Below are 25,372 nucleotides of genomic sequence, written 5' to 3' on the forward strand. Positions count from 1 at the left end.
ATTTAGACTCGATTTTATCCGCTAGTAACAGTAACCGAAATCATACCTTTTTAGTAATTGATACTGTTGTTTTTTGAAAATTTATTTGATATTTAAAATGAAAGATTTCTTAGTCTTAGCTCTATTTTTATTTATTTCTCCGAGTTTTGCCTTGTATTTTCATATGGGAGAAACTGAAAAAAAGTGTTTTATTGAAGAGATTCCTGATGAAACTATGATAACGGGTAAAATCTGTTAGTATTCAAGATTTTTGTTCTATAGTAAAATGTATAATAGAGTTTTATCGGAAAGTTTAAAGAAATTTAAACATTAAGTTTATATATGATAATCTGATTTTCATAATTCGAAAATATAATTATAGCTAGGCTAGTTTCACTTTTATAAAAACCACTAAAGATTTTGGTTATGACAGGCTCCATATTGACTTCTAAAATTGGAAGTATAGTTAAATATTAATAACGTTCCTGTTTAATTTTAGATGATAAGCAACAGGTATAAGCAATTACTTAATCAATGTTTTTAATCATTTGAATATATTTTTTTTAAAATGAGCAATCCAGTTTATATTGTTGTCAACGTTGAATTTTATTTACAAACTATTTTTGTGGTATTTTAAAAATTTACTGTACTCTAACCTTTTCCTCCTTATTGCGATAAGACAGCTTATTGATAAGTATTTAATTGATAAGTATTAGAAAAAGCAAATAATGTCATTGAGTAAATAATCATGCATGTTGATAACTTCAGACACCTGATTGTGCACATTTAATATAAAAAAGTGTTTTAAAAAAACACTTTTTTATATTAAATGTGCACTTTATTTAACTTAGACTTTACAAACATTTGCTAGTTGTATTTGTTAAAAAAACAAGAACCAAAAATTGATAAAATACTTCAGAATAAGTTACTATTTTTATTTAACTATTGCAAATGATTATCTTACACCAGCCTAGAAGTTTTTTAGCATTTTATTTTAGTGTACACTATATCCAGTTTTAAGATGTAACATATTTAGACAGAAATTTATTTATTGCTATTCAAAGTAATTTTTGTTTTGTTTGTTAGTTAAGAAATTATAACAAAATGCAACTTACAATTATTATTTTTTATTAGTATAGATAAGTATAAAATAAAATTTACTGTACTAAATTTTCATGCACAATTATTAGATAAAAGTTAGTTACAGTACTAAATTTCTATGCACAATTATATAGAATATAATCTTGCATGAAAGTTTAGTACAGTAGCTTTATCACAATCTTATTTCCTAGAATAAGCTTAAATGAGCTTTGTAGTTTTAGCTCAAAAATAAAAATTCTCCATTTTAGTCAGAATTTTTACCCTAGTTTACTACATCTGAAACTAGTTACTACCCAAACCGGAATGCTCTATTAATAGTTTAATGTTCATAATTCTATACATATGCGATTTAGGTAGGTTTACCTAATTTTTTCTGTTTTGAAATAGGATTTTACCAAAAGTATTTAGGTTTTTGACTTAACACCTAGATTTTATGTGCAAGAAATGCAACATTTTAAATCATATTTAAATAAGAAAATATTTTGGAAAAAAAAATTATTTACTGCTTTAAGTTATGCTCTTGTATTTTAAATCAGATACAAAAGCTAAATTAAGTTGAATATATTTGTTGTTTTCTTTGATCTGGCATGATTACACCTGTCTAGCGCTAATTTGAGTCATTAAAAGTGCTGTGGTAATTTATTCAAAAGGTTCTATTCTAATTTGAGCAGGCTCCATTATTCATCAAGACTACTTTCCTAGTTTTCATAGATTACTTGATAGTTTTACCAAAGAAACACTTCTTTAAATAATTGTCAATCAACTGTTTTTTCAGTTTCTAAACATAGACAATGTTTGTCTGGCATATGATTCTCAAACTGAAACACACAAGTGGCATTGACAGGTTTTCAAATATACTTTTTAATTCCTCTGTTTGTTTTCACAAATATGGTTGTATTTTTAAATTTTCTTTTGAGTAATTTTCTTCAAAAACTTTATGAAAATGCAGATGACACATAAGTAATTAATTAAATGGTCGTAAATTTACATAACTTTAACAAAGCGTTTCAAAAAATGCACCCTAGTGCATCAAAAATAACAATTTTTACACCTGGAAAAAATTTATTAATTTTCTGTAAATTTTACCACCCATCCCAAGTTTATTTTTTTAATTAATTATTAATATTTATATAATAATATAATATTTATATTTTTTTGTAAAAATTAAATAGGAGGATTAAGACCCTCCTATTTTTTAATTCTTACTTGTTATCAGTAAAGGTACTTCATCTCAAAACTTAAGAAAAAAATCTTTTAGTATAAACCAGCATTAAGAATTAGAAAATATAAATTCGCTGATAAAAATGAAAACTTTTACCATAATCAGGTCAATTTAGTTGAAAGTGAGCTTTTGATGCCACTACCAAGTATTCCTTACCACAGTATAAAACTTATATAAGTAATTATATCTTGATCCTTATCTATCAATACACACACTGTTTATTAGATTTAATAAAAAAAATCTTCCCTACCCTTTTATTGAGACTTTTTATCCCCCTTTTTTTTTTGATCTGGGTACCAAATAGTACAATAATTAAAATAATATTTTTTTTATTTTTTTAACTTTTTTTAAAATAAAGTTCTGATTTACTTCAACTTAATTTTTAAGGTATACATTTATAGTTTATATATATATAAACTATAAATGTATACCTTAAATACATTTATAGTTTATATATATATATATATATATATATATATATATATATATATATATATATATATATATATATATATATATATATATTTATATATATATTTATATATATATATATATATATACAAATATAGATATACAAATTAAATATGCTGATTTCAAATATGCAAACCATTTTTCACCATCACGTCAAGTTGTAAAGATATTTGGGTTCAAATCTTTAGTATTTAAGGTAAAGTCCCTAATATTGTCGAAAAAAAAGTTATTCAAAAGTATGTCAACCTGGGTCTCAAAAGAAGCGTATTTTCATAGAGATTTTAAAAATGTTATTCATTTGTAAGAAAATAAGTATTTTTTGTATTATTGCTTAATAACATTCTGTTAAAATTTTTTTAAGAGTCTTTAGCATTTTTTTACATAATTTTTTTGTCAATAAATTTTAAGGAAAAATATTTATGTTTTCTAAAATCTCTATGAAAATACGCTTCTTTTGAGACCCAGGTTGACATACTTTTGAATAACTTTTTTTTTGACAATATTAGGGACTTTACCTTAAATACTAAAGATTTGAACCCAAATATCTTTACAACTTGACGTGATGGTGAAAAATGGTTTGCATATTTCAAATCACCATATTTAATTTGTTTTAAAAAACCACCTAGTTAACAAGATATGCACAATAAAATTTTATTTGTTGATCAGTGTTATCAATTAACTAGCCATAGCCTGATAAAATAAGGCAGAAAATCAAAAAAATTTTAAAAGGCATGTTCTTTTTTTTAACAACATACATTAACCTGTATTTTAAGCTTTAAAAAAAGCTGCTCATAAGTTTAGCATGCTAGCTCTCCCTTTTAAGGAGACCTTTTATAAATTTATTGCAGAAAAAGTTTCATAATAGTAAATTAAACTCCCGTTTTTTAATAAGATATGACAAAATGTATTTAAATTAAAATGAAGTATTTTAAAAGTTCATTTATATTAGTTCATCATTTTTGCTTAATTCTAGATAATAAAAATAATAATAATAATAATAACAATAATGATAATAATAACATTATAAGTCTGAAAATTTCCCACATTGAAGAAATAAAACAGCGTATTGTTGGCCTTACTATGGGAGGTCACTCGAACTTTAATGCATGTTTCACCTTTCTGTGTAAGTAAAGCTATTGGTAAGTGTAATGAAACTGATAATACTGCTGACAAAAAACGCTCTGAGCGACCATAAAAGACAAGAATCACTGATAATGTTTCTGTTTATAGAATTGCCAGAAAAAATCTTATATACTCAGTGAAACAAATAGCACAACAAATAAATCTGGCACTTAGAAATTAATTATCAAGACAAACAGTTAATAGAAGACCAATAGATTGTAAACTGTGGTGCTATGTTAGGCACCACAATCAAAATATGATGTATTATATAGTCACTGTATTGTACCTATGCTAGAAGGTGGAGGGGCTGCATTAAATATAATGGCCCAGGTCTACACATGTTATACAACGGTCGAATGAACTAACATAAATACATTGGTACCCTTATAATCAAGAACATTTTTTTTTTTTAACAAGCGAGAGTATTTGTTTTAACAAGACAACACGCTATGCTATAAAGCAAAATCTGTAACAGAATGGTTTAAGCAAAACAATATCAAGGTACTTCAGTGGCAAAAGAGATCACCTGAGTCAATTGAAAATGTTTGAACTGTGTTGTACATTAAACTTACCAAAGAACCAGTAACTTCAGCCAAAAATATAAGAGAGAATTTATAAGAGTTGTTTAACGGTTTGACAGTTAAATATTGTTGAAAACTTTTTGATTTTTTAAGATGTTCATTATGCATAAAAAAAAGACGTTGTCACATTCCTTATTAAGTTTTGGCCTAAAAACAAATTCAAAGCTAAGTGTTCTAAACTTTTGACCAGCTTTTTTTTTTTTTTGTATTTAATATATTTTTAATTTCTTCCTAAAAATTTAATATTCATATATATTAGTAAGTGACCAGGGCCCTAGCCCCTGCTAAAAATGAGACTTTTGCAAACCCTGTCCTGGCAAAATTATAAGATTTAGCAGGGGCAACCCTCGGAATTAGAAAAAATGAAGTTGGCAATAGTTTGCCGACCTCAATCTTTTTGAGGTCCGCATCAGGTCGGCAAAAATTATTTGATACAAAGTTCTAACCATAAAACATTAAAACGAGGTCTGCAATTTTTTGCCAATCTCATATACTTTCAGGTCGGCATTGCCGAATGCCGACCCTAATTCCGAGGGTTGCAGGGGTAATAACTGGGGCTAGAAAAAAAATTATAATACTTTATATATTATAATTTTATGCTTACATTTACCATTTATTAATTACTGGCATACATTTATATATTTTTAAACTAACTTATTTCCAACAAGATTGCAAGCAACCACTATTAAGTTATGAGTTACTTTAAAATAGAGAATAAATTAAAATACTAGGAAACATATAACTGAAGACATAAAAAGTTGTAAGTTGTATAAAAAGAAAACATGAAGATGGCTAAGAGTTAAAAGGTTTTTTTGATGTTCAAGGAAAAAAACTGGATTAATAAAAGTTTTTTTAGTGTTAAGTGACAGATATAGTAAAAGGATGCAACTTGTTGAATAAAAAGCCAAACAAGAATGAGTTTTGGTTTATCATAATAGAGATGATAGCTCATTTGAGCATTGACCATGATTGTATTTTTAGAAAAAAGAAAAAACCTTGTGGTACCCTTAAAGTTACTTGAAATAAAGAAGAGGGTTGGCCATCAAGAATAACTTTAGAACTGCAGTTAGAAAGAAATAATTTGATAACCTCAAAACTTTTATATAAAGAAACTAATAACCGAGCGAAGACTAATCATAGGATAGTTAAAGAGGTTGAAAAATTGGAACCGCTTATTTAGCAATTTTTAAAAGTTTTTAAAAATTAAAGAGAGTTCTGGAGAACACTTTTATAAGACTATGATCGAAATCTATTCTGGAGCACAAGCTGTAGAAGTGTTTAATTGAGAATTTTAGCATTGAAAGCCAGAGTGATTACGATATTTAGCAATAGGTTAATCTGTGTAACTGCCAAGACGAGTATGACCATTATATTCAAGAGACAAATTAGAGTAAGATTTCTTTGCAAATAACTCTGCATTATTCTTGGGAGAAGTAAAAAAATCAGACCCATGAATTAGAGATTAAATTTTAGACTTACTTTAGTTAATGACATTGTTGAACACTAACCAAAAGAACCTAACATCTGAGATAAGATACAAGATTTAGTAAAATAAGAATAACAGAGCTTAACATTAGATAGGACTTTTTTACATAGATTTCTTGCAATAATAAAAGGACATTTTTTCTTAAGAGAGATATTCTTGTAAAAAAGATGAATAAAATGATTTAATGTTAATAAAGCAATTGCTCAAGATGTTAAAAAATGTGGAGTAGAATAAGGCTTGACTTAAAATTGAAGAGAAGTAATAAAAGCCTCTAAACTTTTATTCCAGAAGGAATAAATGCTTCCGTGCATGCACTTTATGCATACATATTATGGATCTAAACATATATGTTTGCTATTTAGTTAAATGCTGGCATGCAATATCCTTTTATTGTTATATAAACTTTAGTATTTATAAAGTGTAGTATTTGCCGAAAGAGAATATGATCAGATGGATGTGTGGTGCGACTCTAACAAGACAAGAAAGAGAGGCATAATCTTAGACAGATCAGAAAAAACGTTGTATCGAACAACATTTGTTATAAAAGATTAAGGTAATTTAGGTATCAGCATATAGAGAGGTAGCAGCTTCAGGAGAAAATGATACTGGTAGAAGTTAGAAAACTTGAAGAGAGTGTATTATATGAATGAGATTTAGTTAAAAACTTGAAGAGAGTGTATTGTATGAATGAGGTTTAGTGAAGAAAAAAAATGCACTACATTGTTTATATTAGAGAAACAACATAAAAGAGGAAGATTAAAGCCTGATGATGATGATCACCATCATCATCATCTTCATCAGACTTTAGCCTTCCTCTTTTATGCTGTTGATGATGATGATGATGATGATGATGATGATGATGATGATGATGATGATGATGATGATGATGATGATGATGATGATGATGATGATGATGATGATGATGATGATGATGATGATGATGATGATGATGATGATGATAATGATGATGATGATGATGATGATGATGATGATGATGATGATGATGATGACCATCATAATGATAATGATAATACTGATGATTATGTTGATCATAATGATGTTTATATATGCATATATATATATATATATATATATATATATATATATATATATATATATATATATATATATATACACACAAAATATCAGATGAGTTTTGAATAAAAAAAATATACTTTGAGATTTATAAATGTTTATGCAACCCCAGTCACAAACCCGACCCCATTCCTGGCTATATTTTATCAAACTCGGCCCCAGTTAAATATCAACCGCAGCCACTTACTAATATATATAAATATATATATTCTTAATATACTCTAAATATTATAAAAAATTAAGTTTGTCTTTGAAACAACTAAAACTTTTTTTCTATTTTTCAAATTCTAAAGAAAAAAAGTGAATTCTGCTGCAGCTAAACTTTTGAGCACTATTGTGTGTGTGTGTGTGTATATATATATATATATATATATATATATATATATATATATATATATATATATATATATATATATATATATATATATATATATATATATATATATATATATATATACACACACAGTGGTGTAACCTCATGGTCGTCCAGTGGCACAGAAGGACTCGTTTTCTCCAAGGACAACTGAAATTTAAAAAAATGTCTGTCAGTAGCCTGACAGGATGACCGAAAAAAGTATAAAGTTATAATATTGTTATTACTTTTGTAATGCACTTATAACTTTTATAATTTATTCTTTGTTCAAACAACATAAGCTATCTCAAATTTTAATTAAAGTAGAAAAGCATCTAGAAAAATGGATATTCAAATAATATTTAAAACTTATTAAGGAACTTAAACAACTTTATAAAATCGCATTGTGTAAAAAGTTTAGCATTATGAAAAACATTACTAATAATCCGTAAAAATGTGCGTTAAAATCAATTAATAAAACCTTTTTATTGGTTGATTTTAAAATTAATACGCGTTTTTACAGACTAATAATAACATTGTTGACGATCCTAAACTTTTTATAAAGTACGTTTTTATAAAGTTGTTTAAGTGTATTTGTAAAAAATTTTTAATAATATTTGAATATCCACTTTATTTTTTCTAGATGCTTAATCTACTTTGATTAAAGTTCGGAATTACTAATGTTGTTTAAACAAAGAATGAGTTTTAAAAGTTATAAGTGCTTTATAAAAGTAATAATACAATTATAGTTTATAATGCAGTTAGTGACTAGAGTGTTATTACTTTTGTAGTTGTAAGTTTATTGTTTTATTTTTTATAGCTTTTTTGCAACAAACTTAAAATTATTTGCTCCTTGAAAACAAAGTACACAGTTTGAAAAAAATATAATTTTTAGATAAAAAAAAACAAAGATTATTGAGGTTTTTATTCTTTACCTTTTTTAACAGTCTAATGTTTGTGACTATTGGCTTATTAACCTCTATTGAATTGTTACCTTTTCTAATCAATGTGTAAATGTTCTTATTTTAATTAAATTTCTTTAATTTTGAACAAAAAATTAAATTTTATTTGAAATAAAAATCGTTTTTAAATTTTTAATTTATTTTTATTTTTTATTACAGTTATTTAATTAAAAAATATATTTTTTATATACTGTAGAGTTTTTTTTTAAACATACACATTTTAAACATTAAAAAGTTGACATTCTTGTTTATGGTATTTACAGCTTAATTGACTACTGTATTCAAAAGTTATGATAAATTCGATATTAAAGAAAATTAAAATTTGGTTTTTGACAGACCATAACTTGTATAGTCGAAATTTTGTGTAATAATAGTTTTTCACCCAAATAATCCATTTTTACAGGTGTTAAGGTGTTTTGTAAACATTTGAAATAAATTACAAAACTTTTTACTGTGGAGCTTCTATATATCAACAAATCACCAAAAATAATCTTATGACATAGTTGTAATCTTTTGAGAGTCATATTTATTTAGTTTAAAAAGAGAACTAAAAAATACCACTTAACACATACAAAGTTAATATTGCAAAATTTATACATATTATACTGTAAGTATAACATAGTATGGTGAAATTATAAAGTAAAACAATGAGCTGAAAAAAAAATTTATATACATGAAACAAGTGCACTAATTTTTTAACTAATTTACCTAACTCTCATAGTCATTATTAGCAAGATTGTAGTCACAAGCACTTCTACTCTTGATGGAAGAAATACTGTGACTCCAGCTCCTGGTTTTTTTAAACTTACTGTTCTGGATCCATTTTCTTTTTTAACTTCTCTCCAGTTTTCAAATATTTTTTCTGACTACAGAGAAGTTAAGTATCTTTAAAAAATTTTGATTTTATATTTTATGTATTAAAAAAATTGTTTTCAAAATGTTTAATGGATAAGAGGCTTTTCCAGAAATTTACTACATATTTAATATATTGGTTTAAAAGTTTAAACTGAAGGAAGCTGAGGAGCAGGCAGTTTTTAAATGGCTTCTGCTCCGTCTTCTATCAAAGACCCCTGGTTTCTATGCATAACTTCACAATAATGTCTTGCCTTTCATTGCAAATATGTTACGTTCACCATCATCAATGCATGCAATAAATTTACTGAGTTAAAAATTTAAAGGAACTCTAACTCTGCTTCAATACTTACATCGTTTAACATTAAATTGCATCATTAGCATTTTTTAAAATACCATATTGTAATTATATTTGATTTTAAACCACATAAAAATCATTTGAATTTAAAATCCTTAAAAATCTTTTAAAACAAAGTATAACAAAAAATTACTGATGAAATCTGAATTCAGCATATATGAAAGATTTCCATACTTAAAAATTTCTTTCTTAAAACAATCAAAAAAAGATTATATTTCTTTTTAAGATGCATGGCTAATAAGAACTTCCTATGATTTTTTTAATTGCAATATGTTTATAAATTTTTTTTTATATATATTTTTTTTTATATAGGAGTCCACTTACTCCTAGTATATTAGACTGTTAGAACAATTTTATGCATAACATCTTTTATGAAAGTGTTTATGAAAGTTTAGTTTTTTGTTTTTGTTTTTTAAACTACTTTTGATAAAGATTATAATCAATATAGATAGATAAATTTTATCAGTTACCAGTAAGATATTCATAAACATTTTTAACAATTTGTAATTTTTTGTAACTTATGTTTATAAACAAAACTTACGACTTGAGAACTTTGCACAACATTGAATTAATAAGAAACAAAAAATTTTAAATCCATTTGTGAAAAGAATTGTCTTAAGCAAAAATGTTTTTCAATTTATTTAACACACTTTAATCTATGACGAAGAGAAATACGTTTTACGAAATTAATTAGTCAGCAGAAAAATAAAACGCAGTCAGCAAGCAGTCAGCAAAAATAAAACAAGTCTTTAATAAAAATTACAAAACTATTTTACATTTTTGTGAAACTAAATTTTACATTCTACATTTGAATAATTATTTTACATTACTTCAAAACTATTTAAAAATTTAAAATTTTAATTTTCAAAATCATATATAATTTAAAGTCTTTTTATTTAAAAAATATAAAATGTTTAATAATCAGTTTCTTTTAAAAAAAAATTCACAAGAATTCTGAATAAATGTTACATAAACTATTAACAAAAGATAATTTAAGTATTCCGTAGTATAGAAGTTTTGGCATAATGTAAAATTGCTGCGCGTGTACTTAAATTGCTATTTTGTACATAAAATGCGAGCAGTGTAACACTTCTTAAAAAAGCCTGATAGACGATATCACTAGAGGTTCCCTTTAAAAATAATTTCTCTCTGTCTGGTACAAAACAGTGATTTGGTCAAAATTTGAACCAAATATGCGGCGGTACTCTTGCACACTTTTGATAAATTAGGTGATTTTATGTAAAATAACCCTTTATATAAGTTATTATGTTATAAGTATAACATTTAAATATATTTTTAAGTATTTATTAAACATATACGTTTTTGTGTGCGGTTTTTAAACTTTTATAACTAGGTAACTGTGCAAAATTTTTAAACTATTCAAATATTTAATTATTATACATCATTGTAAAGAGCTTGAAATCAGTATTACAATGGTGAAAATTTTATAAAAAATGAATGATTCTGCTAAAAGTTATGCCCATTTAAGTGTCAAAAATCAATTATAAGGAATGCTTAAGAAAACTGCAACTTAAAAAATTAGCGTTCGGCTTACGGTTGTTTTATAATAGAACTTCATTGTTTAGTTTTCAGCGCATAACTTTGCCTCGGTTATATTTTTATTCAACTTAACAAAAAAAATTAATGTTGTTTGAATAGAAAAATTATTTTTATTAACGAATAAAATTATAAATAATAAGATAAATCAATTTCTAATGATTAAAATTTTTGTTCATAAATTTATTTATTTTATAATTTTTTTTAAAGATAATACTTATTATATAACACTTTACATATAAAGGCTTATATATTAAAACACGTAGTCCATTTGTTGTGTTATTATATATGTACATGGCCTTCTAGAAGGTAAACAGTGAACTGAAAGAAAATAATAATCTCTTTAATTATATCTATTTTTTGCAAGCAAAAAATATGACTTGAGGAAAAAGTCAAGAAAGGATGTGATTTATGTAATAGCAATAGTTTTGGGGAAAAAACAAGGCCTGTTTACCCCACCGTACCATTATTATTACTCAAGCCACATACATTTTTAACTTAAGCCATGATAGGTACTAAAAAATACAACAATAAAAATTGTTTAATTACTTTGACAATTAGCAATAACATTTCATGTTAGTTATTATTTAAATGAGATGAAGACATGTATTTAGAAAAAGCTATCGCCTTGATTAACATCGATTAATACGCCCACCCCAATAAATAAAAGATTTATTTGTTTTAAAATATACTTTGTAAATTTAAACTAAATTAATTGTTTTCCATATGCTTATTAATGTTTTTAACAGAATTGTGGCTATGAAAATAGCCTAGTTTTGAAGCAAATCTAGCATTGACATTCAAAGATAGAAAAAGTCAATCCTTCGAAAATATCTAAAGCAAAAAAATTAGATTTTTAAATAAATATATAGATCACCATAGCACAACCATTATTAATAGAGAAGGCATATGTCCTAAAAAATAAATTAATATCTTATGTTATAAATAAGTGATTACTGCATAATTTAATTGTATAAGTATAAATTAACCTCTTTCCTGACTTATTAAAGATCCAGAGAAGCATAATCTATTTTTCAGTTTTCCTACTCTGAGTTAAAACCTAGCAATGATAGATAAAATACATCAGATATTTAAAATAGTTACTAAAAAAACCCATCAAAAATTAGGGGAAAAAAAGGTTTTAGTTTTAAGTTAAAAATAAATTAAAATAACTTAACTTCTAATGCATAACACATTATGCCATTAAAACAGAAATATTAATGGAACCAAATGAATTCTTTGATTTGTTGCCTGAAAAAGAAAAGATAATGTATAATAATAATAATCAAAAAGACTGATTTCTATACTGATTGACTACTTAACACTAACATCTTTGTGCCCATGCATGCAAAAAGTCATTTTTCTAAGTTGAAACAGTATATCGAAAGCCAGCTTATTGGCTCAAAGTCAATAGTAAATGAGCTTTGGTTTCCCATAGCATGTTGCAACCAAGTCAACTCTGGTTGTTGGATGTTGGTAACTACCCGACTACCTAAAATAAGATCTGATACACAAAGATAATCAATGAAAGAATTATAAATCTTTTTATAATTTTATCAACAACAGCAAAAAAAAGAGGGCAAGGGGGCTTAATATACACATTAGGCATTGAAAAAATATTGTTAACCAATACACTTACCTAATATCTTTAAATAAAAACTATTAATGCAAGTTTATAAATCATATTATGATTTCCAATAACACATACCTTATTATAATCAATTTGCACTTCATTTTTTTATATTACCATATTACCACTGGTGATGTCTGCAGATAGTTAATATTTGCTCATTTCATACTTGATAGCATCATTGTCTTCATTTTCATTTGGTTTCCAATAAGAAACTATGTATATACCACTGTTCTTTTTAATGCTAAGAAGTCTGCCAAAATATACATCTTTGCGTTTAGTGGCTTATTTGAATGTTAATTATAGAATGAAAAGTGAATCCAAAGCTTTAAAATTCATGTTTACCAGTACATAAAAGTGATAAGTGATGTTATACTGGTAATAAAAACATGGCTTTTTTTGACGTATTATCCAAGAAAAAGTAAATTTTTAAAATGTACAATTTTCAGCAATGGGAAGTTTCAAAAAGTGCTCTGTTCTGTGTTCAATAGATCTTAAATAACAATAGTAGACCTTAAACTTCCTGATTTACAAACCTCTTCATAAAAAAGTCCAAAAATCTTGCAACTTATATGCAGCCTCTGTACACAGATGACTAAAAATATTAATTTTTTTAATTTTAAAAACGCTTTTTTTTTTTGTACTTTTCATCATGAAAATTCTGAAATCCTCTGAACTCCAATTGACTGATGAAAGTCTATAAGCTTTATTTGAGCTTACTCTGTAAGAGAAATGTAGTTTAAGCTTACTCTGAATTAAAATATGTTCAAATAATAGACACAGCTAGTAGTTACATTTTTTACTCTGCATAATAATTTGCACATAGCTTTTTAAATTTTTGTTTGTTAGTCTACATTTTTTATTTATAAACTTTTAGGAAAATACCGTACTCAATTGTATGATGATTCTATGAATGATTACCTGCCTGCTAGTCCTGGTATTGGTATGCATGTAGAAGTTACTGATCCAGAGAAAAAAGTAGTTCTATCCAAGTTTTATGCATCTGAAGGGAGGTTTACATTTACTTCACATACTCCTGGTGAGCATCATATCTGTTTATACACTAACTCAAGTCGGTGGAGTTTATTTGCTGGAGGAAGACTGGTAATTTTTTTTTTTATTATTAAATAAATAGTATTTAACCCCAAAATAATTTTGACATTTTTATTCATAATTTTAGAAGTTGATTTTTAACCACATGATTCCACTTAACACCACTACCTCTTTATTCATAATTTTTACTTGGACTAAAAGTCCAAGTAAAAATTAGTCCTAAAGCTCCAAAAATGTTTAGAAATTTATAAGCTTTATAGAGAGAATTAAATCATGTTTGAAGTCATAGAATAAATTTTTTAGAGTCATGGAATCTAATATTTTTAAACTAACAGTCCATAGTCGATGTAATGTTTTCTATAATTATAGTATTTTGTTCTTCTCAAATGTTTTTGAAGTTTTAAGACTTCAGAATTCAGTTTAGAATAACAGATGTTTGACTTTAAAGCCTAGTTTATCTAAATTTTATTTATGATTTCACATTTTTTGCTTGATTTCCTGGCTTGTGGATTCCACAGTCTATCTTTCATTTAAGTTTAGCAGAGGTTTAATTAAAAATTAAATTTTTACCATGTTAATAAAAGAGTTCTCAAGAAGTATTTTTTTTAAAAAACTTTGATTTATTTTGTTTTAAAGAAATTTTAATTAATTTTCAATTAAAAATTCTTAAATAAAATTAAAAATTATCAAACCAATTTTGTATATCATATTAAGCCATAATGGCTAACAAAACATTGTTTTATAAATGATTCCCATCATTTATATTGATGTGCCTTACTTTTTTCAGACTACTTCTTTTTTGTGACAAGAAAAATATTCCATAATATTTAAGGTAAAGTACAAATCATAAAAGTAAATTTTGTACTTAGAATATTGTCTAGTTGGTGCTGGGTATCGCCAATGCTTTAAGAAAGCTTATGGTGAAGAATTATTTATTGTGCCAGAAAGTATATATTAAAAACAGTGAAACAACCTCCACCTAGCCGGAAAAGATCTAACATCCATGCTGCGTCTAGCAGGCCTTGTTTTAAGGCCTTGCATTAAGCTTCTGGCAATTTACATACGCCTAGAGCAATTTCCATTAAGCAACTTTTTATCATCTTTTAACTTTAAAATTATTCTATAAACGGTAAGATAAAAGAAGTAATTAACTTTATAAAAAACCACTTTAACTTTTGACAATTATGTAAAAATGTTTGTTTAAAAAGTTGGAATGACAATTAAGTTAGATATAAGCGTTATTTACTAATGAAAAACTAAAAATTAAAAGCTACGAAAACTTAATCTCTATTAAGCTAATTATTTTATTGAAATATTTAGAAACAGAAAAAAAAATTGTTTAAAGTTAATGACAATTTTTATTTTTTTCAATACAAAGCTATTAAGCGGAATGTAAAAAAAAACATAAAAGAAATATATATAATAAAAACTTTTATTTATCATCTTGCGAGCGCAAGAATGTTTATGCAACTTTTGATTGCAATGAAAAAAATTTACTTAAATTTCTATAGAATAATAAATAATTTTTAATTACTTGTTTTTTTAATTGTAATGATCGATTTTTCCGCTTGAAAAATATAATTACTTTGCTTGAATCAAAGATCACTATAATATAATTTAATTCTGATAAAAAATATGATTTAATTTAAAACTAATTTAAATAAAATATATAATTTTATTCTGACAAAAAATATAATTTGATTCTGATTTAAAATAATACATTTAATTTTATTAAAATTAAAGTTGATGCTTGGGTTTACTTGACTGTCAAATGTTTTTAAAAATATTACTAAACATTGTTCAATTTTTAAGTTTAATTTACTTTTAAAAAAATCAGCTCATTTTTATCGCAACTGTTTTTTTGGTTTTCCTTTCTAAATATTATTTTTTATTCAAAATTAAATTTTGAATAACCGCGAGACAAAATGTAAGTTAAACTTTTTTTTACAACACAAGTAGAGGAATTAGTATTTAACAAATGATATATACAACGATGTAATTTTAACAAATGGTGAAAAATAATCTTTGCTTTCACAACAAAATCGCTAATAAAATAATAAACTTTTGATAAATAAAGTAGATAAATTAATGTAGTTTTTTTATTTGTTACTCGCTAATTTTTTTCATTTTTATCAATCATTTTTAGTTGCAGATTTTTTTAATGGTTATTTAAGAAATAATCGTTAAAAAAGTTTAACATATTTTAATGCATTTATACAAATGTTGAGAAAAACTATTTGTTTGTATCAATTTTTTTTAATGTAATATTAAATTTAATTATTTAATATAAAAAAAAGTGACAGAAAATAAACATTTCCTAATAGTAGTAATAAAAAATTGAGTTAAACAATATTTAACTTGTTTTGTGATAATTATCATTATTGCAGTAATTTAAAGAAGTTATCAAAAAAAAAAAAAAGTAAGAATAAAGATAATTTTATGACGTCAAATTCACATTAGGCTTTGCATTTTTTATTTAAAACAAGGCCTGATCTAGCATCATATATTAGATCAATGAAATAATCAACAGTTGATGCTAACATTTGTGTTAAAATATTTGAGCCAGTGAGAATCTGAATGGTGTTAGTCAACGTTTCCTCAATTTGAGATTTTTAAGAAAACCCTACAAACTAAAAAAAAAACAGCTGCCAGTTTCTTAACATGAACTTTCACCTTACACGAGTCTCAAATTTAACATAATAATGCTTTGTAATCATAAATATAGGCTTAGCTTAATTTTTTTTGTTACTGACACCTTGCTGATTCTCACCAGCTCATTTAGATTAATTTCATTTTTGAAAATCAAAATTATGAAATACATTTTTTATCCGATCTTAAGACAATATTATTTGAATAAAAAAAAAGTACTGGTGCTGAAATATATTATTCCTTCTAATATGGCAGATGCCTTTGAATAAATTTGAAGTAATTCACATTGGTGAATCATATTGAAATTTTAACAATCAGATAAATGGGTATCAATGATTAAACCATTCTAACCATGATCATGCTAACCATGCAGTGTCATACAGTAGTAGAGTACTTGGTTTGTTAGCAAGAAGCGCAAAGTTTGATTCCCATCGCATCCTTGGAAGTACCATTTTTATCTAGTTTTTTTTTGAACAACAACTTTATCACGTTTTTTTTTTAATGAATTACAACCCTTTCTTACTTTTATAACTCGCAAACACGGTAAACACGGTACTTTCAGGGATGTGATGGGAATCAAACTTTGTGTTTCTTGCTTACAAGCCAAGTACTCTACTATTATATGACTCAGCATGATCATGGTTAGCATGGTTTTGATCATTGATACCCATTAACCTGATTGTTAAACTTTCAATTTGATTTACCAATGTGAATTACTTCAACTTTATTTAAAGACATCTGCCATATTTCATACCATTTTGATATAAGGTTGATATCAATTTTCAAGGTGATCATGTTTTTTTTGTCTTTGACAATTCCAGTGGTTATTGTTTCATCTTCTATAAGATTTGGATTATTTTTGATTTGTATGATCTGTTATCTCCCAGTATGACATGCTGCTTTTGGTCTTTTAATTATAAAACAACATTAAAACATTAATGCAATGTTTTATTGTTGTTAATCAAACAATAAATGAGTTAACTAAAAAAATACTAAATTTTGTAGATATCTCCTTTCTAGATTTATTGCTACTTGATCTAGTGTACAATTAAAAAAATGTAATTATAATTAATTTTGTCATTAATAAGGGTTTTTAAGTTGATGTTTGCATTCAATTTTTTGTTAAAATAGTTTTGCAATAAAATAATATGAAAAAAAAATTGGGTTTAAAAAGTCAATTATGTTTTTGTAAGTGTATGCTTAATAAGTCCATTTGTGTGCTTAAATTTTAAATTTTTTTTTTTTTTTTGAAAAAAAAAATATTTCAAAGTGAATTAAATTTTTTTTTTTAATTCAAATTATTTATAATTTAGTTTTTAGTTCTAATGTTTAATGTTTCTACTTTTTTTTTAAGAAACAAAAAATAATGATGCCTTTACAAAAAATATTTAAATATTAAAAATGCTTATGACTTAAGATTTTTTTTTCTTACTTGCAGTATCTTCTAAATCTGTTACTGTAGATAGATCTATGTTTGATCTATTTTCTACTTTTAGAAATGACCCTTGCTACGCCACTAGGTGTTTTGGGCATCATGCAGTTTTCATTTAGTTAATTTTATAATAATTATAAGCGAATGCTAAAAATTTGCAAGATTCTTTATGATTTTTCAAAATTTCAAGTTTCAAATTCAAGATTATTTGAACAAGAAAAATTCAAAAGACTAAAATTCTCTTGTTCAAATAGATTTCTTTTTTAAATTAATTCCTAAAAAAGCTTGTATTTATAGAAAATGTTTTAATTTAATATCGCTATAAATAAATATAAATACAAATGATAATGGCTTTTTCATATTCTATTCAAAATTCATAAAAAGCTTTTTATGCCTTAGTGTAGGGTGGAGTAATCTAAGCCTATTTTAAGCTATTTCTGACTTTAAGTTATCAAAAAACAAGGTGCAGGCTCTTTTTCTGAAGAAAAATGTCTTAAAATTGTGATGGGACATCCTATTATGTAAATTTAACAAAAAAAAGTACTAATTAAAATATTCTGAAGGGGTCGAGGGAACCCTTATTTGAATCTGTCTACATAGATCAACATTACCCTTTTCACTGCAGTAATATTGGTCTATGTAAAATTTGGGTAATTCAACTTTAAAATACTGCTGCTTATAGGGAATTTTACATACATTCTTTATATAGCCACGTTTTATTAAGTATATATACAAAAAATTTAATTTTAAAAGTAATTTTAAGATATTTTAAGTTAAAAAACTGCATCCATACACAGCATATAAATAACTGTAAGAATTTTGAAAAGTAAATAAAAAAAAATAGAGTTTTAGAACAGAAATAATGTTTTACAAATCTTTTAAATAAAAGAAAAACTCTGTTTTTTCAATATCTGTTTTTTTATCATCAAATGCTATTTTAGGTTTAACACTCTTGCTGAAAGTTTGTTTTTTGTACTTTTTTTCCTTGTTTGTTTTCTGTAAAAGCTATTTTAATTAGTAAGTGACTCAGGCCCTGGCCCCGGCTAAAACCGAGACTTTTTGAAAACTCAACCCCGGCAAAATTATAAGATTTATCAGAAGTTGATAGCCAGGGCTAGAAAAAATATACAATATTTAATATATTATAATTTTATGCTTACATTTACTATTTCTTTAATACTGACATATATTTATATATTTTTAAACTTTAATTTATTTCCAACAAGATTGCAAGCAATCACTACTAAGTTATTTAAAATAGAGAACAAGTTAAAATACTAGGAAACAGTTAACTGAAGACTTAAAAAGTTGTAGGTTGTATTTAACTGAAGACTTGAAAAGTTGTATAAAAAAGGAAAACATAAAGTAAGAGTTGTAAGGTTTTTTTGATGTTCAAGGAATTAAACTGGAACAATAAAATTTTTTATAATATGAAAGTTTTTATAGCATGAAGGGACAGATACAGTAAAGGATGCAACTTGCTGAATAAAAAGCCAAGTAAGAATGGTTTTTGGTTTGTCGTAATAGAGATGATAGTTTGTTTGAGCATCGATGGTGATTGTATTTGTAGAAAAAAAAATAAACGCAACCTTACAACAATGGGAGAGTGGCTCAAGCTCGGCAGATAAAGCAGGTCTAATTGCATTTATACAATGTGCTTTTAGACTTTGTCTGAAAGTAAGAGGGTTGTTATTTGTCAATATAGGAATAGTAACAATATTTTTTTGCAGTGATTAAAAAGTTTTTTTGTCTAAAAAAATTGTGGGTTTTAAGTCCAGAATTTTAATCCAAAAGTGACTGCCAGTGTTAGGCTATTACAGAAGAGAGATCAGATTTAAAATCAGCTGCTTGTTCTAAGCAATTAAAATGTGAAGATTTTTTATCAAGACAAGAATATAAAGTTGAATCATCAGCAACTAAAGCCACTAAAACCACAGATTTCATGAAAATCGTTATTGCAGATAAGAAATAATACAGGAGCAAAAATAGAACCTTGTGGTACCCTTAAAGTTACTTGAAATAAAGAAGAGGGTAGGCCTTCATATTATAAAAGATTAAGGTAATTTAGGTATCAGTATATAGAGAAGTAGCAGCTTCAGGAGAAAGTGGAACTGGTAGAAGTAAGAAAACTTGAAGAGAGTGTATTTTATGAATGAGGTTTAGTTAGGAAAAAAAAGTGCTCTAGGTTATTCCTATTTGAGAAACAGCATAAAAGAGGAAGGCTAAAACCTGATGATCATCATCATCATGATAATAATGATGATAATAATTATAATTATGATGATCATCATCATTATCTTGTTAATATTGATGGTTTAGATAATTCTGTTGATCATAAAATGTATATATGTATATATATATACTAATAACATTATGAATTTTGAATAATAAAATATACTTTAGGATGTATGTTTATGTAGCCCCAGTCACAAACCCAACCCCAGCCTCCGGCTATATTTTATCAAACCCGATATTTAATAAATAAGGACAGATAGTAAAAGGATGCAACTTGTCAGATAAGCAGCCAAGCAAGAATGAGTTTTGGTCTATTGTAATAGAAATGTAAAAATGTTGTAATAGCTCATTTGAGCATTGACCATGATTAGAGAAACAGCATAAAAGAGGAAGGCTAAAGTCTGATGATGATGGTGATCATGATGATGATCATGTTGATCATAATGATGTTTTTAAATGCATATATATGCAAAATCAAACACAAATTTTGAAGAAGAAAAAAAATGTACTTTAGGATGTATAAATGTGCATAAACATTTATACATCCCAAAGTACATTTATACAAGCCCAGGCCCCGGTCACAAACCTGACCCTGGCCCCAGTTATATTTTATCAAACCTGGCCCTAGCCCCAGTCAAATATCAACCCTGGTTGTTTACTATACTTGGGTTCTATTTTTTGTTTGTAACTTCTTGGCATTTCAAAACATTTTCAATGTTTATGAAAATAATATCAAATTTTAAGTGAAAAAATATTTGTATAAATCATAATATATCAAAGAAAAATATTATAAAAAAAACTCTTTCTAAGTTATAAACTTCAAACATGTTTAACAGAACTTAAACAAACTCATAAATAGTTAGGCCTGATGAAATCAGTATACAATTTTTATAATGTGAATGCTACATAATTAAATAAAAAAATTGTTTTAGCAATATAACTATAACAAAAATTACTGATAAAATCTCAATTTGGTATTTGAAAAAAATTTCTTTTTAAGATGCGTGGCTAATAGGAACTTCCAATGATTTCTTTAATTGCAATTTTTTTAATAATTTTTATTTTACCTCATTTATCACTTATTTAAAGTAGAGTGTATAATTGAGTCCAATTACTCTTAGTATATTACAAAGAATTTCTGATATATTAAGCTGTTAGATATAAGACAAATTGTCATGCAGACACACTTTAGAGTTTTATTCAAAGAGCTGATTTATTTGTAATAGATATAAAGCTGGCAATGCTGAGCAAGCATTTTTTTTTTGGTGGAGAGAAAACGGAGTAATGAAATATAATGAAATAGGAATAATGTATTTTTTTGTATTAATTTATTTTTTTTTTTTTTTCAATTCTGATTCACTCCCAACAAGGCTGCAAGCAACCACTATTAAGTAAAAACTTACTAGGAAAAAAAAAGAAATAGAGTTAAAGAGCAAGGAAATGGTTGACAGAAGGCTTGAAAAGTTGTAGGTTGTATGAGTCAGAAAAACATGAAGATGGGAGAGAGTTCCAAGAAAGTGCATCATTAGAAGAACTAGCCCAAGTATGACAACATTATTCAATACAAGAACGAATAAAAAATTTAAGAGGAAGAGAATGGAATTAGGAGTAAGAAATGTTGAGCACAATAAAGAGAAGCAACCTTAGCAGATGCTAATTTGCAATCGATTTTATATATGGTTTCCGCAAGAGGTCAGTAGTGAACGATAATCCAATTAGATGTAAAGAAGAGGACTCAGTGAGAGGGTTGTCATTCATCAATATAGGAATGTTGACAGTTGTTTGCTGTAAATAAATGAGTTTTGTTGGAGTAAAAATTCACAAGCCACTGCACCAATCTGTTACAAAAGTAAAATCAGATTCGAAGTTGGCTGCCTGTTTTAAACAATCAAAAAGAGAAGACTTTTTGTCAAGGAGTATAAAGTTGAGTTCTCAGGAACTAGACCCACTTTAAATGTAAGATTGTCAGGAAGATCATTAATGTAGATGAAAAGTAAAACAGGCCCAAGTATAGAACCTTGGTACCCTAGAAGTTATTGGAAATGAAGAAGAGTATTGGCCTTTGAGAATGACTTTAATAAAGTGATAAGAAAGAAACAATTTGATAGTTGTTATAAAAATATCTTTACAAATATCTAAAACTTTTGTATATTTGGAATTATTCTTAGGATACCCGAATTGATTACTTTCTTCCTAAAATCTTGATAATGGGAAACATAGCAGATCTTGCATGTCTTAAAATAAATAAAGTTAACAATAAACACTAGTGTACATTTAATAAACTTTATTCAACTTACACTAGTGTAAATTAAATAAAGTTACATGCATTGTGATGCTTCAAAACTTCTCTGCGAAACAATTTTCAAATCAAATCTATTGTGAATTGAAGTGTGTGGAAATCTATTGTGAATAGAAGTGTGTGGAAAGTATAAGTAATAATTATTAGTATAAGAAAAAAATATGTAATGTGAAAATAAAGGTAAAAAAAAAAGCAAGATTTCTGGACTCGATGGCAGTATATGTGACCATAATAAGTTACATGTTTTATTTTACCAAGAGCATTGATGTTAATCTTAATTTCCGTATAAGCCGACAACATTAGCATTTGTTGAGCAGCCACTACCCAGTTATCGTTTAGCATTTTGTCGTTTATGAGTAACAAGTCAATTATAACACAAATCATTTTAACCAAGTATTGACTAAATCTCTCAAATGTTTAAAAATCTGGGCTTGAAACCCTGTTTTCCTGTTTAGGTCTATCCCAAGATGGTTGCTAACTGCAGATTATAATCAGACAAAATGGCAAGCATCAAAAAGTAATTGATTTCTTTTTCTTTCTTTTTTTTTTTTAATGATTTAATTGATTTAATTGGAACAAAACAAACATCCAATGACAAACTGATCCAAATGAATATCAAAGATTATAAGATAATTAAATATAAAAAGGTTTGTTAATGATATTTTGTTAATAAATTTTTCACAAAAAAAATGTTTATAATCATAATAAAGAAAAAATACAACAACTAGATAATCAGACACAAAAAAGAAGAGCAAAACATGAATGCAATTCAGAAAAATAAATAAAATTTAGCGAACCAAAAAGTTAAATTTATATGCAGTTAAATCTAAAATTACTCCGACAACAGCAAAAGCTAAAACCAAAAATCTTGAATCAAGAAAATAAGTTTAAAATGTAATTTTAGTTAATTTTAAATGATTAATATTTATAATAAAAAACGATGGAGTTGAGTTTAAATTTTATCATTGACAAAGCCTCTCTCGCAATGTTTATAATTTAAGTTATGGGCGTGATTGTACAGCTGTGTTAGTCAAAATGGTTAAATAAGTGGATGTTTTTGTAAATAATTTTGTAATTAATTGAATTGTGTATATTTTCGTCTTCAAAAACAATGATCCTGGAGTTAAAAGAAGACCTTCAGTTAGAAAAATTAGTACCGAAAGCTAATAGCTAATGTTTTAAAAATATTTTACACGATTGTAACATTAAACTTTGGTACAAACTTAACACCTGGTACATATGACCACGCTATAAGTTTGTTTCTGCCTGGTCATCTTACTTGAGAAAGGTCATTTAACTTCTCAAAAAAGCTTAACAGTATTACTGTCGAGTTTATTTATACTTAGACGTAATAAACTTTTGTTTATTAAAACATGAATGATATAATTTTATAATTTTGTTAGATAAGTCTAGCTCTTTTTGCCCCAAGTAAGCTTACTATCTTTCAAGTAATGATTGTTTATGTTTGTTTTTATGCTTATCTATTAAGTAATAATTGTTTATAATTAGTAATTAATTATAATATGGTATTAAAATTTTTGTTATCATCTATTATGAATTTTGAAACCCTGTTAGATTTTGAATTTAAAAAACAAATTTGTTTTTTTTAGCGGGTTCACTTGGAGATTTTAGTAGGCGAGCATGCCAACGACTATGCTCAAATAGCTGCAAAGGATAAACTTACCGAACTTCAGTTACGAATGAGGCAACTTCTTGACCAAGTTGATCAGATTACTAAAGAGCAAGCGTATCAACGAGTATGTTATTTTATTTATGCTTAAACTTTAATTTTTTCTGTTTTTTTTTCTGTATTCTGTTTAATTCTATTCATTTGTGTACTAATTTTTATAAACTTTACAATAAACTATGGCTTAAAATAAGTGCCAGATTTTAGCACCCATTTGACTTGCGCTAAGTCAGTCTGAGGGAGTCTTACTATTAGTTGTTTGTCTGGCAAAATGACATTTGTTTTTTTGTCTCAATCGTTAGAAGATTGCCTCAAAGGGCGCTCATTTTGAGCTTTGAAATTTTTTTTCTAATAATGGTTTTTTTCTAATTTTTACCTTCTTTTTTTTTTATGAAAAAAAGTACAGGGAAGAACGCTTTCGGCATACAAGCGAAAGCACCAATACACGTGTTTTATGGTGGGCACTCTTTCAAACCGTAGTCTTATTATGTACTGGCTTCTGGCAAATGCGACACTTGAAGGGATTCTTTGAAGCGAAAAAGTTAGTATAATTTCGTTTGACGTTAATAGAAAAACAATTTTAATAGAAAAGGTTGTATTTAAAAAAATTTCAAGAAGTTTTTGAAAGAACGTGAACATAAATGGAATTTTTTAATCGCTGAAAATTTTTCAAGTTCCTTATTTATCTGGCAACCTAAGGAATTTTAGTAGGCAAGAGATAAAAAAAACTAGATAAATAAACTATAATTAATATTCCTTTTAATTAATTTTTGTCGGGTTTTTACTTTTCTTTTGGGTATTTACATCTTTTTCTTTCATTTTGTTACTCATGCGTGAATTAGATTTTTTATATTGGTGCTTCTTTTTTTTTGCGTTTTTTAAAATTAAACTTCCATTCCCTTTAATGTTAGATTTTGTTTTACGGTTTATTTATAGAATTTAAAGCATTCTGTACAATTATTTTTCAAATATATAAAACTCCTGTTAGAATAGGAGAAAACCAAAAATCGAGTCGTTATAAAAGCTCAAATATTTGAATTAAAAAGATTTTCATTTTGAAATTTTTGTTTGTTTCATTTGCTAACCTTACTTAATTTGTTTAATGTATTTGAATAATTGTAGTAATCCTATTACCATTTGTATAATATGTTATATTTTATAGTATAATAACTTTCAGGACGTATAGTACGGATTATCGTAGGTCTTTTACCCTAACACTTTCCGTTATTATAAAAAAGATATATCAACA

At 26.1% G+C, this 25,372-nt stretch overlaps 1 protein-coding gene across 1 annotated transcript; it reads left to right on the forward strand.

Moving 5' to 3' along the window:
* On the forward strand, positions 1-25,130 carry LOC100202492 (transmembrane emp24 domain-containing protein 9). Its single transcript, XM_065793564.1, has 4 exons — positions 1-224; positions 13,646-13,872; positions 24,047-24,193; positions 24,525-25,130. The coding sequence occupies exons 1-4, from the start codon at positions 98-100 to the stop codon at positions 24,672-24,674; spliced, it is 651 nt and encodes a 216-aa protein (XP_065649636.1). The 5' UTR covers positions 1-97; the 3' UTR covers positions 24,675-25,130.
* The last annotated feature ends 242 nt before the right edge of the window (positions 25,131-25,372 follow it).

This window comes from Hydra vulgaris, chromosome 03 (assembly GCF_038396675.1).
Source record: "Hydra vulgaris chromosome 03, alternate assembly HydraT2T_AEP".
NCBI classification, from domain to species: Eukaryota; Metazoa; Cnidaria; class Hydrozoa; order Anthoathecata; family Hydridae; genus Hydra; species Hydra vulgaris.

Coding starts and splice junctions, on each gene's coding strand:
- LOC100202492 (XM_065793564.1), top strand. CDS start 98: ATGAAAGATTTCTTAGTCTTAGCTCTATTTTTATTTATTTCTCCGAGT. Junction 225..13,645: donor TGATGAAACTATGATAACGG/GTAAAATCTGTT, acceptor ATAAACTTTTAG/GAAAATACCGTACTCAATTG. Junction 13,873..24,046: donor TATTTGCTGGAGGAAGACTG/GTAATTTTTTTT, acceptor TGTTTTTTTTAG/CGGGTTCACTTGGAGATTTT.